The 12,272-nt window shown below is 45.3% G+C and overlaps 2 protein-coding genes across 2 annotated transcripts; one reads left to right on the plus strand and one right to left on the minus strand.

Annotated features, from left to right (window-relative positions):
- The first annotated feature begins 58 nt into the window (after positions 1-58).
- On the plus strand, positions 59-1,166 carry LOC128310775 (histone deacetylase complex subunit SAP18). Its single transcript, XM_053047491.1, has 2 exons — positions 59-321; positions 407-1,166. Exons 1-2 carry the CDS (start codon positions 253-255, stop codon positions 785-787), a joined length of 450 nt encoding a protein of 149 aa, XP_052903451.1. The 5' UTR covers positions 59-252; the 3' UTR covers positions 788-1,166.
- Positions 1,167-1,243: 77 nt separating this feature from the next.
- Positions 1,244-10,934, minus strand: LOC128310774 (uncharacterized). The gene is made up of 3 exons (XM_053047490.1): positions 10,914-10,934; positions 1,584-2,461; positions 1,244-1,502 (listed from the first exon to the last, which is right to left on the minus strand). The coding sequence occupies exons 1-3, from the start codon at positions 10,932-10,934 to the stop codon at positions 1,259-1,261; spliced, it is 1,143 nt and encodes a 380-aa protein (XP_052903450.1). The 3' UTR covers positions 1,244-1,258.
- Positions 10,935-12,272: the final 1,338 nt, after the last annotated feature.

The following is a 12,272-nucleotide window of genomic DNA, read 5'->3' on the forward strand; positions in this document are numbered from 1 at the left end:
CGAAAAGCGACATTTCGCTTGAATGTTTGACATTTCGTTTGTTTCGCGGTGCAATCGGCACATTTGTTTATAAATTTGTGAAGCAATAGCTAAAACCGAAAACTCCGATAAAATTGTATTAGTTTCTTAAGTCTTACCGCAAGAGTACCGACTGTAGAAACAACTACACTTCATAGGAGTTTCCGTTGTTTCACCATCATACCGATTCCGCAGTTAAACGCGTGTAAATAAACCTCTAGCAAGTGCACAAACATGGCCGGCTTAGAGTCGATGATAGTGGAAGAAAAGCAGCAACCGATGAAAATTGTTGATCGGGAAAAGGTACGTACTTACCAGGGAGTCGTTTGATAAACGGTGTCGTAGACCATTAGATGGAATTGATTCGATTAACACTCTTGCTTGCCAGACATGCCCACTGTTGCTGCGCGTGTTTTGCTCGACCGGACGCCACCATTCGACCAACGAGTACTCCTACGGCAATGTGCCTTCGAACGAGCTGCAGATCTACACCTGGATGGATGCAACATTGCGGGAACTGACGACGCTGGTGCGGGATGTAAATCCCGAAACACGCCGTAAGGGTACGTACTTCGATTTTGCGGTTGTTTATCCGGATCGTGGGTCTACGTACCGAATGCGCGAGATTGGCGTTACCTGTTCCGGTCAGAAAGGGGCTGATGATTCAAAAACGTTAGCACAAGCCAAATTTACGATCGGCGATTTCATGGACATTAACATTACACCACCAAATCGAATTCCACCTCCACGCCGGCAGCGACCATATTGAGTGGTACGAAAGTAAATACCGTACCCGGGAACGTACGATAAGCGCTTTTTTCTCATAGAACTTAGCGACCAGATAACCAAATCTGCCATCATCCAGCGATTTGCACTGAGATGTCTTTTTACACGACTAGAAAAAAAAGGAAGAATTGGCGCGGATTTTAGATTTTAAGTGTTTAATTTTCCATCGCACACATCAAAATGCCGGTACGGAAAACTTTATTTCTTGTCTCATCTTCAGAGTTAAGTGTGTGGCGTGTGTGTGTGTGTGTTTTTTTCCATTAATTAAAACTTAGAACGAAACGAGCCGTATGTAAGAAAGTATCACCGTTAAAGTGATAAACGCGCGCGTGCTTGCAATAAATACAATCTTTCCTACATTCGAAGTTTTCTTTCGCCCATTATTATTCAGCTCGTTTGTAATAGTAAAAGAAAGCGATTGTTGAGGTGGTGGTGAATGATCAACCTTAAAAACCTAGTTACGGTAGTACTGTGGTTGCTGCGATTGTTGCTGTCCGCTCGGTCGCTTGGACTGCTTTTTGCCCATATTGTTCAGATCGAGCCGTACGCCGTTCGGTAGGACGGCTTTGTTTTCCTGATAATCCACCTCCAGGTTGTCCTCGTCATCCTCATCCCGCTGGTTCGGATCGCACTGGATGCCAGTTTCGTAGTTGTATTCACGCTTCTCACCCTCGGGATCGACGTAACCGTAGCGACCGCTAAAAATGGAACGGAATGGAACGTTTAATTAGTAATTAATTAGTATACGCACGAATGTGAACGCAACCAACTCTACTTACCGGGTGACGCAATCGATGCCGATCGTTTCCTCCTTGAACGAACCGTCGTCATTCTCGAAGCCCCACGTAATCGAACCGTCTTCGTGCTCTTCGCGCCACTTGCGCAGAATCTGCGCTACCGGTTTCCGCTTGCGTTCCTGGTCCTGGGGCGAATGTTGGCGGGCCGGTTGCTGCGGTGCTGGTCGCCGATCCTCATCCTGGAAGTGTTGTTGCTGGCGGAAGGACTGTTGCTGCTGCTGCTGCGGTGCGGCAATCGGTGCCGGACGGGCGAGCTGCTGTGGCGCCGGTCGGTACTGCTTCGGGGCGGGCTGGGGCTGTGGGCGTTCGACCGGGAAACGCTGCGGTTCCTTGTCGGTCGAGAAGAACCGTTCCGGGATCTGGGCGCGCGGTATCGGTGCTGGCCGGTTTTCCTGTGCATTGAAGCGAGAGAGAACATTTTGCTGTAGTTCGCGATCGCGCTCGGCCGACTGCTCGTCCGCGGGGATCGGATACTGCAGGGCCGGGGAGGCGGCGGGGGACGGTGGAGCCGGTGCCGGGGACGGAAGGACCGCCGGCGAGGGATGGTGGTGGGGTTGGAGCTGCGGAATGAAGGCGGGCCGGAAGTCGTCCTCCGGTTCCTCGGTGACGGGCTTATGCTCGACCGTGCTGAGATCGTGGAATTTGGGGGAGGCGGACGGTAGTTGGTGGTGGTGGATGGCGTTCGGGGCGGCGATGCGCACCGCACCCGGACGTCGCACGCGTATTACTTGCGGTGACTGCTGCGGCAGTAGGCGCTCCTCGCGGATCGGTGGCAGTGGGATGGCGCCGGGGATGTTCAGCCTCGGTGGGGCCGGACCGTACTGGGCTGTCGCTAGGGTAATGAGTCCCGCCAGGGGAAGCTACCGGAGAGGGGCGGGAAAAACGGGAGAAGCGTGTGTTGGAACGAGCGAACAACATCAACAACAACAACGCGTAATTAATTTTAATGGCCAAGGAAATGGGAATTGTAATACGAGTGCGGAAATTATACGCAAAACCGATCAATTGGTAATTAAGTACAGTGAAACATGGCGCAAATTAAGCTGAACGATTGTCATCGGAGAAAGTGCATTCACCATCGGCTGCGACAACGTGTGTACACCCCAGTAGCAGTGGAGGATCAATCCGCTTGGAGGCCCAGGGCGGAATTATAAATGTAACAAGGGGCATTACAAACATTTTTTGGGGCCTCCAACACGGCGTGGCCCTAGGCGACCATCTACTCCGTCTAACGTTTGATCTGCCGTTGATCCCTTTTCTCAACTCAACCACGAATCCGAAGATTAAATAAACTTTAATGTTAATATCACATATCACGTATATCAGCAGATTGACTCGTGGTATTGTTTGCCTCCCACATTGCCACACGGTTATTCTTTTTCTTGATGACAATCTTTGTTGGGGGACAACAGAGAGCAAAATGGAAAGAATTAATCACCGTAAGTATTCAATGTCCAGCTTACAAGAGCTAGAGGAGCACACGGTCATCTCAGTCGTCATTGCATATTATTTTGAAGCGCTTTTCCTTTCGTCGAAGTCTCCGCGCAAGCGCGATCGGACACGCCAGAATCGACCGGTTTTGTGATTTCTGACACCAAGAGAGCATCCACGAAAGGAGATAACATCAATCTGATCCGCACAAGGATCCGCCATGTTTGTACATAACATATTGATATCGCATACTCACGTTATCATTCGCTTTGAGGGTATTGATCAATCATCAGAATGAGAGATCTTCTGCTATTGGCTATTAGTTACACATACTATCAAACAACGGCACTCTCCGGAGAGCGATCGGTAGAGTAAATAGCTCAGGTACTGCGGGGAGAATCCTCCGTCTCCTTTCATCCATCCAGTGCCTACAGTGCGTCTCATAACTGTGCAGCAGTTCAGTTTTTTAATTATTAGCAGTAGGAAATGTGCAGTCCCACTATTTCCGAAGACATTATGTATTGTTTATTGTTCGGTTATTTCGCAATAATTATATCTCTTGTCGTCATGGAGTTTCCGGGGGTTTAGAAGGATTCCATACATAAATATATGATTTCAATACTCCTTATTGTTATTTCCATAAAAATAAACTTGGATGGAGTCATATTAAGGTGCTAGCACATTTGGACGAACGGAAAGAGAGGAAAGATCAGTCGACGGATCAAGCGCTATGATCACTAGAGGGAAGGGTACAGCTATATGAAATGCTACCACGTGGTACGGAAATTTGTGCTACCTCTTCGTTGATCATGCTCTCTTGGTGTCAGAAACCAAAAATTTCACCGTTTCTGAGCGTTTTCGACGGACGGAACGGCGCAAAATACGAAAGAGATGCAGGATCCGTTTTGCCTTTTCCCCCTTCACTCTAATGCGTTTGATAGGAATGTGAGAGGAATGTTCTTTTATAAACCTTAATTCTCACATTCCGGCCACCAAAGAAATTGAATTTATGGGTATCTATGGATATGTGCCTTGCCTTGTTACAACTATGAAAGTAAATAAACGAAAACATGGTTTGTTGCTGCATGCTATTCAGTGCCAGTGCCAATCTTCTTATCCAAATTGCTGGGCACATTTTGATTGGGTAACATTACCAACCGCTTTGCTGCGCGTACGACGTGTTTACCGGATGCTGTGCGCAGTGTCACTACGCGAACTGTTCCGTCCTTGCCAGGATGAACCGAAATAATACGCCCCATTGCCCACAAGGTAGGATGCATGTTGTTTTTTTTTTTGATGATCACCAGTTGGTTTTCTTTTAGGGATAATGATCGACCATTGCAATACTTGGCTCGCGCTTGCAAATTTGATTGTTGTGTTCTAAAATTCGTCACGGTTCCAGGTTTTAACAAATTCCAAAAATTTCATCGTACGATTGCAGGAAATTTAAATGAAATTGATATAAAAATGGCAAAGCTTATTCGTGATCCATATTTGTGGATGCCTAACAGCACCTGATGAAGCGGCAAAAGGAGTTGTCCAATGTAGGGCAAACCATTTGTTTTTGTAACCGAGTTTGTATAACTATTTCCATTGTACATTTACAGCTATCTTTAAACAAACCCCTCGAAGAGCACCGTTTTCCTGACCGTCAGAGGACATTACCCACAGTGTCACAGTATTTTAATTCGCTCGCTAATCTTGGTGTTATTGCATGCTTATTTGAGGTAATAAAAATGATTCACTACCAACAGGTTTGTGGACCATGATGTGATGCACAGCGTCAATTGTGCCGGGGAACAATTTCCATAACCTGATTATCACGATCCTCGACCATATGGAAGATCGATTGGAAGTTTTCTTTTCTTTCACCGGGAACTGATCAATTGCCGATCAGCACGCCGATGGCCAAGCCGATTGCAGATCCGAAGTGAAAGTGAAAACCGTGTCGACCAGTTTTATTGCACCACCTCGAGCACGCCAGGTGGTGCGCCGAGCATTGCCTGGAGGATTATCATCACCATCCGGTGTGCCAGTGTCGCAATCGGGTACGAACCCGCTTTAATAATGCCCGGTTTCGGTGGGCAATTAATGTATGGTCCGGTATCGTTGACCGAAACACCCGTCGCTCGGTTCGATGACTTCTCCGTCCGCGGCGAGATCGCAGATAATGTGGGCCCGCGCGAACTCTTTCCCTTAGGTCGTAATGATCGTGAGGGTCACGCTGGCAAACTTGATGGTTTTGGCGTTAAAATAGTTCCGCTTGTCGGTGTCCTCGACCTCGGTCCGCATAGCGATGTAATGCAAAAGTTCCGGGTGTGCATTCTTTCACTGGATGTGAAAGATCGCTGGCAGAAATGTCTCTGGCCAGATGGTTGATATTATCTTTAAACAGCTTGCAATGATTGATGGTGATCGAGGGCAGCCTGGGAAAGATCTGAAGTGATTTTGCTAGTACGTCCCAAGAACTTCGTGACACTCCATCTCAGAGGCCACGTACATTGATCCCGGATCTTGGGTGGAGGGAATGGATTAACAAGAGCTACAAACTATAAACATTATACACCTCTTACAACGTCAATCATAAAGCTGTATTGATGCAGTAAAACAACAAGCAACTACCTAGCGCAGACGGAACATTCTCCACACGTTGAAAACGGTTTTTTGCTGTTTGTTGTCCAGTCTTTGCGTAAAAAGAAGGTCCATTAGAGTAGCCTTCACCAGGCAGTCATAACACGCGGCTAGAAGTGGGGAACAATTTTACAACGCCCAATTATTATGCGCAAGGTCAGTCCAGCAGATCAACACCCAACCGGCAATCAACACGCCGTTTCTCGAAAAGCACTTCGCCAATCACTTGTGGTGTTCTTATAACAAATCGCTGACCGAGTGACATGACAAAATGCGCAGTGCGAACGTTTCCGCATCCGTGTAAACCGGGGCAGGCAAGCGCAAGCACGCAAAGAAAGCCACACGAGTTTGATCGGGTCAGTTGATCAACAGTATCGCACTCGCTGGGGGTTAGCAACACATGTCCATGAGTTACAGTTTCGGTAATAGCATCAAATTGGTACCGGATTATAGTGGCGTTTGGGGGGAGAGGCTATTGGCCGCATTTACGAGGTGAGCAATTAAATGTGATGAAAATCGATATCTGGAACAGTGGACGATATGCAATCATTTGGAGATCCAAAAAAATCAACTTTTGCTGCAACTTGCACGTTGCCGCAAGAGACTTTGATTGTTCGATGGTGATGCATTTGTTAGGTTAGGATCTTAATGGCTTCTTGTCTATTCTCAACCAAGATGTAAGAATTTAATCTTGATTCCTTTTTCATCTTGATTTAGGTTTCCAAAAACTCTACTTCATCGCCCTTTTGACGGCTTTTTGTTCGGAAACTCATGTTGACTTTTACGATACTACCGGTCCCACCCTCCATTAGGCACTCTATCTCGTTAATCCGATAATGAATAGCCTAGGGTTGGGAGATTTGTTTCCTTCCAAACAATCCATAAAGCTCACAGTGAATTTGACATTTTCGTTGGCCTTTTCGCAAACAAAATTGTCTGAAGTTTATGGGAACGAAAAGCTGAAACGATCACCAATGATGGTGAGGACCTTTACGATCACTGGTTAGCCATTGGGTGTTTCTTTGGTCATTTTCTTCAGAACGAGCTCTTTTTCGAACTCATTCAAAAAATTCTTCGAGAATTGGGGAAGTAGTGTGATGTGGATAGGTATTAAGGGGGGTTTTGATCCTAAGCAATGAGAAGATATTTGTACAAAAGCTTGAGAGCTGAACTTGCTTTTTGGTGAGTTTAAAAGTTCCATTCGAACTGTTATGTCTGCTCTCTCATTGCGTATGGTAATAATTCACTTTCGATCACACTATATTGCACACCGTGCAATAATCTGCAATCCATCTCGCCGTATGCTAATCCAAGCTTTTAATTCCACCAAACAATGACACTCCACTGTCAGTCTGTCACACGCAGGTAAGCAAATCTTAAAAAGCAATCCCCCTATTGGGGTCCGTTCAGGTACCGTGGCCGGGTTACGCCGGATTGGAAAGTTCACTAATCAAACATGCACGACCAATGGCACAGGGCTGAGCGTCCCGGTTCAGCAGGCCAGTCAACTAAATCTGTCCCGCCGAAGAAAGAAAAGAACTGGAAACCTCCCCACTTAAGAGACATTGATGCATGCACACGGCAATAACGGGTACCGGGTTTGTGCAGTGAATCGATTTGGGACCGATTTTGGTATTCATCATCCATCGGACCCGGCGTAAGTAATTCCTCTCCCGTCGCTGATACAGCTTTCCCCAGCGTGCGGTGTCTTGGTGGTTGGGACCCTTGGCCCCACGTCGGTTGTACCGATTCGATTCGTACAATTTGCATCTCATTTTAATGCGCCCGTTTTTGCAGCTCGTACCGTGGCGTGAAGCCGTCGCCCGGCACAAGACCTGAAGAGCTGGCACGATTTCAGGTGACACTGGGAGAAGTCGAACGCCTGGAACGACACTTTTCCCGAAGGCTTGGTTGTAAAGCGAGAAAAAAGGAGATTGAACCGGTCGTCTTGTCATTGTCATTCAAATTGTTACTTATTGTTTACAAATGCACCACAATCCATTGTGTGGCGTCAGCGTGGCGTTTTCTGTCGTTGTTGTGACAAGCAGAAGAAACCGAAAGTGAAAAATAGGTAAGGATTTATACGAGGACACGACGCTGAATATGGTTACAATATATGTTCCATGAGTTGCACAGAGTTCTCTCGTTGATGCGTGCCATTAATCACCTGAAATACGTTACGAGGTTAAATAACACCGAAGGGGCGGTTTGTTTGACATGTTAAAACATTCAAACAGGATTGGAAAATTAGAGGAAAAAAGTTAAATTTAATGTCTCAACTGTTATTAAATTAAAGAGTAAATGTTAAGGAAAGTTATGCTAAACTTATCTACGTATCTCTTCTTGCTCTGTCCTATTACTCTTGAAATATAGACAGTAAAACCCTGCTAAATGGCTTTTTCTTTAACCTAAGTTCGTTGTTTGAATTCTTCGAAGTCCCAACGGAAGTCTTGCAGATAAAAGAAATTCCCTTTCACCTGGTGTGCATTTACGGTAGTCACGGTTCCAGTAACTCGCTACTTTGCTAACAAAACCGGTCTCGTTTGATCATTGAGAATGGAATGTGTGGCTGTCTTATATTGTCCTTCGTCGGAGTAAAATCAGGACAAAACGGTATTGAAACTCTTCCGGGAATATCTTGAGTACAGAAACTAAATCAGATTGGTTTATCTTGGTAGCTTCAAATGAAAACTTCACTTCCCGGTTTAGAAATTGATCTCAAACCAATATAACCGATTTGAAACGGAAACGCTTTTAGGTAATGCTCTTCGAAGAAAGTTAACGAGCTTATCTGCTCGAACTTTTTCCCCCGAAAACAGCACCGTTTAATTTAATTACCTTTGCCTTTCTTCTTTTAAAATAAACGTTAAAACACAAAAGAAATCTAACCTAAGGCAAAAAAAATGGGTTCCTGTTTTTGTTTTGCTTCCGAAAGTCATTTATCTTCGGCTGCGGAACGAACGCCACCGAAGAAATGAGTTGCATAATGGAACTATCGATTACCGTTTCTAACCGTCGGCATGTTGCACGTGTGTTTGTTGGGTTATGCAGCTTTGTAGCTCGTTACCATGACAACAGCCTTTTTTTTTCGCGTTGTTTGATTTCGAAGCTCATTTCTTTTCTGCAAATCGGGTTCGTGTCTTTTAATTAACGCGCAGCATTGAAGTCTACTGTTTGCGATATGCAACAGTTTTCGAGTGGTGCCACCCCATTGGCGTCGAATGCGATCTTTTCCATCGATATGTTTTAATTCCGAAACTATTGATCACACTGGGGCCGCATGAACACCGAGGATGGAAAAAATGGTCAAACGGTTATTAGTTTGTTGTTTCATGCGCAACCCCTTCGAATGAATAATGTTAGGAATGGTTGAGAGACTGGGCAATAAGTGGCAATAAGGAAGCGAATTGTGTAGATATTTTAGCTCGATTTGTGGTAAAACCCTGTACGTATATGGATCGCCGGTGATCGTAGCGGTTGGTGAAGCCGATCGATCGGTTTGATTGGAATTCCTTTTTGCAAATTCTCACACCGGCTCTAGCGTAGCGCGAATGCGAATGTGCGTTGGCAGCTTTCAGCGTTGATGCGGTGCAAATGTTTGTCGAATTACTTTCCGATGAACAGTTTTCCGCTTCGGTGATTAGTTTGGAGGATGTTAGTGGTTCGAACAAGGTTTGTTTTCGGGGGGGAAATGGAATGTTCGACAGCGGAGATGATGATGATGAAGGAAAACGCAATGCTTTTCGTTTGGTTCATCGGGCTGTTCGTTGTGAGAGTTTAAATGTGGCGGACAAGATATTTTATGCAGTTGGTGATTATTTTTTGGATCGCAATGTGATTGGTGGTAGCAGACAAATACATGATCACTTTCGAATGTATGTTTTTTTTATCAGCAGAAGAATTTGACGATTATTTTCATCGGTTGAACTATTTACAAACAACAGCCCAACGACGACTGCAGCACAACACGGGTAATTATATTGAGCAATTTGCACGCTTAATATATTGTCATCCTTGGACGCCCTTGCATAATTGGAAGTCGTAAAAATATGCCCCTGCATGTGAAGTTCCAATACTTCGCATAAAACGCGATATCATTCAAGCCGCAACAAACGTGCAGAGCGCGTTGCATTTCCTTGCATCTCGATGATTACGCAAGAGCAAAAGGTGCAGACAGCAAAAAAAAAAACCGTCACAATGCAGTGCAACCAATGTAAGCCTGATAATACGCGCACAACCCAGCCCACGAATGAACCAATGAACTGGATCCCCCGGTGCAACCGTGCATGCGAACGAAGCATAAGTTCGTCCTACAATCAGGTTCGCTGAATGGTGGATCGACCACAATTGCACGGGCCACATTATGAAGCAATTGGGGGCACCAGACAGACGGACGATGGTTAAGGTTTTGTTTATGAAACCAGTCAACTCCTTTGCAAACCAGCTGGCAGCAACGCATTTGGTCGGCTTCTTAAATAGCGTCCTGTGTAGCCTGTAGCAACTGGTGACCTTTTTGTTTTTTTTGGATGGCTCCTTTTGCAAAGACGTTCTGTAGCATAAGGTCGAAAGTGGACGAATCATGATGAATGTTGAGAGGAAAAAAAAATTGCATAAAAAATAACAAAATTATCTATAAACAGAACATTCCAGATTCGTTATCTGACAGGTTGACGAAAGAATGAGGAAGTGAAATGCAAGGGATTTCGTTCATTGAGTTTAAGACACGATCGTTTTTTTTTTAAAGTCGATCAAACAACTTTCCTCCAGCCTGTAAGCGCCACGGTTGGGCAACATTCTCTCGTATGGTTACTCAAGGCCTTCTGGCGCTCGGTGTGTGTGTCTAGGATCTGGTTTCGTATTCATCTCGCCAAGGGAAGGCGAAAGGTGTACCCACCCTGCTCGCAAGAGTCATATGACGGTTGTGTCGTTACCAGCAAAATAGTTCTCCCAATGGGCCGTACGGTCGAGATCGACTGACGCGAGATCAAGTGATCAACTGTGTGATGTCATTGAGATGGAATTGGAACAGTAAGAAAGTGACCGAAACACCCTTTTTACACACGCACACCCTTTTTGTGGTACGCCGTGCTAGAGAAGTTCAAGGATCGGTCGAAAAGTGATCGGTTGCGTATGGATTGTAAGATCTTAACTATAGCCCGATGACCTCAATCAATGTCTCCGCTAGTGTTATAACATTTATTTCTTAAACGCCTCGCTTTTAACTTTCTGTACTTTCATGCAAATACATACCAAAGCTAGCATATGTTTCATCCTGTCAAAAGGTAGACTAGTAACTGTATCAAAAAAAAACTGAACTGCGCACTGTTCCGCTTTTCCGTACGGTGTCCTTTCCCCGCCACAACTTTCACTGTTCGATTATCCTGTTCGTTCTTTGCCTCTTCGCACACCTATAAGTAACGTCTGTTTGCGAACGGTTCACTTTCTCTTTCACCAAAGACACACACACAACACGATGTAGAGTGTTTTAGTTTTCACACGCACCGTTGCCCACTCGAAGCGGGAACACAACCCCTGGGGCTGGGGGTGGGAGCTGGGAAATGGGTAAGCAACGAACGCTGACTTGGCCAAACCGTTCCAGACAACGATCTGCTAGCAAATAACCGTTCGTAGCGCACTGCACCGGCATCTTATAGCTAAAGCTCTGCTTCACATTGCGTCGCTCACCGTTTTCCCGGGGATCTGTTTCGTTCTCTTTGTCCCTCCGCTCGAGCACACAGTACGGCTCGACACGATCGATGGCTGTTGGTTGGCTCGTAAGCGTCTTTGCCTCGAACGCACCCTGGAACTTCAATGGTGGTCGCGACTACACGAAGAGCTGCGCTGTGGAGCAACATGCGGTCCAAAAGCTCGGAGCAATTTCGCTGACAAATGGACGCAGGACGCAGGCTGCTAGGCGCCGCGAGGTAAGAAAAATCCGTAGGTTCTCACTCTCACTTTCATGACAGTCAATCGACGCAGTACGATCGTTTAGTTAGTCGGTTAAACGGTGGCTGTTTGTGTTCACGTGCGTTAACCTTCTAGTGCGGAATCAGTGCTGTCGCTGGGGTGCACTTAGCACTAGCTGCAGCAAGCTACACATAGATGGCGCTGCGTGCAGTAAAGAGTTAAATTACACTGCAATCCTTATAATTTATGTATAATATTATCGTATTGTGTACAGATTAGAGATGAGAATAAGCACTTTTTACAATTATTTGAATAAGAGTCAAAGAGTGGGTTTAAAGATTTATGTTTTTACCATTAACTCAGTTTTACTCACTCTTACAGAGTGGTTATAATCCAAAGAGTGATAAAACAGTTTTACTCATTCTTGAATGATTTTCTAATCGGCACAGAGAGTGAGAGTGAGTATAAACGCAAAAGAGTGGTTAAAGGAGTCATAAAAACATAAGCATAAGTCTTCATGCTCATTTATACTCATTCACTCTCTCGAAGGTTTCAACTCACTCACTCACTCTTACTCAGCGCGCACATCTCTAGTACAGATATTTCGTTACGTGTTGTATTTTTAATATAATAAAAGGATTAATATTTGGAATGATTTTTAAGCAGAGGAGAAGGTGTTTCAGTTTTCTCTTTCACACTAAT

This window comes from Anopheles moucheti, chromosome 2 (assembly GCF_943734755.1).
Source record: "Anopheles moucheti chromosome 2, idAnoMoucSN_F20_07, whole genome shotgun sequence".
Lineage (NCBI taxonomy): Eukaryota > Metazoa > Arthropoda > Insecta > Diptera > Culicidae > Anopheles > Anopheles moucheti.

Coding starts and splice junctions, on each gene's coding strand:
- LOC128310775 (XM_053047491.1), top strand. CDS start 253: ATGGCCGGCTTAGAGTCGATGATAGTGGAAGAAAAGCAGCAACCGATG. Junction 322..406: donor AAATTGTTGATCGGGAAAAG/GTACGTACTTAC, acceptor CTTGCTTGCCAG/ACATGCCCACTGTTGCTGCG.
- LOC128310774 (XM_053047490.1), bottom strand. CDS start 10,934: ATGAAACATATGCTAGCTTTG. Junction 2,462..10,913: donor TGAAACATATGCTAGCTTTG/GTATGTATTTGC, acceptor CCTCTCCGGTAG/CTTCCCCTGGCGGGACTCAT. Junction 1,503..1,583: donor GGCATCGATTGCGTCACCCG/GTAAGTAGAGTT, acceptor TTCCATTTTTAG/CGGTCGCTACGGTTACGTCG.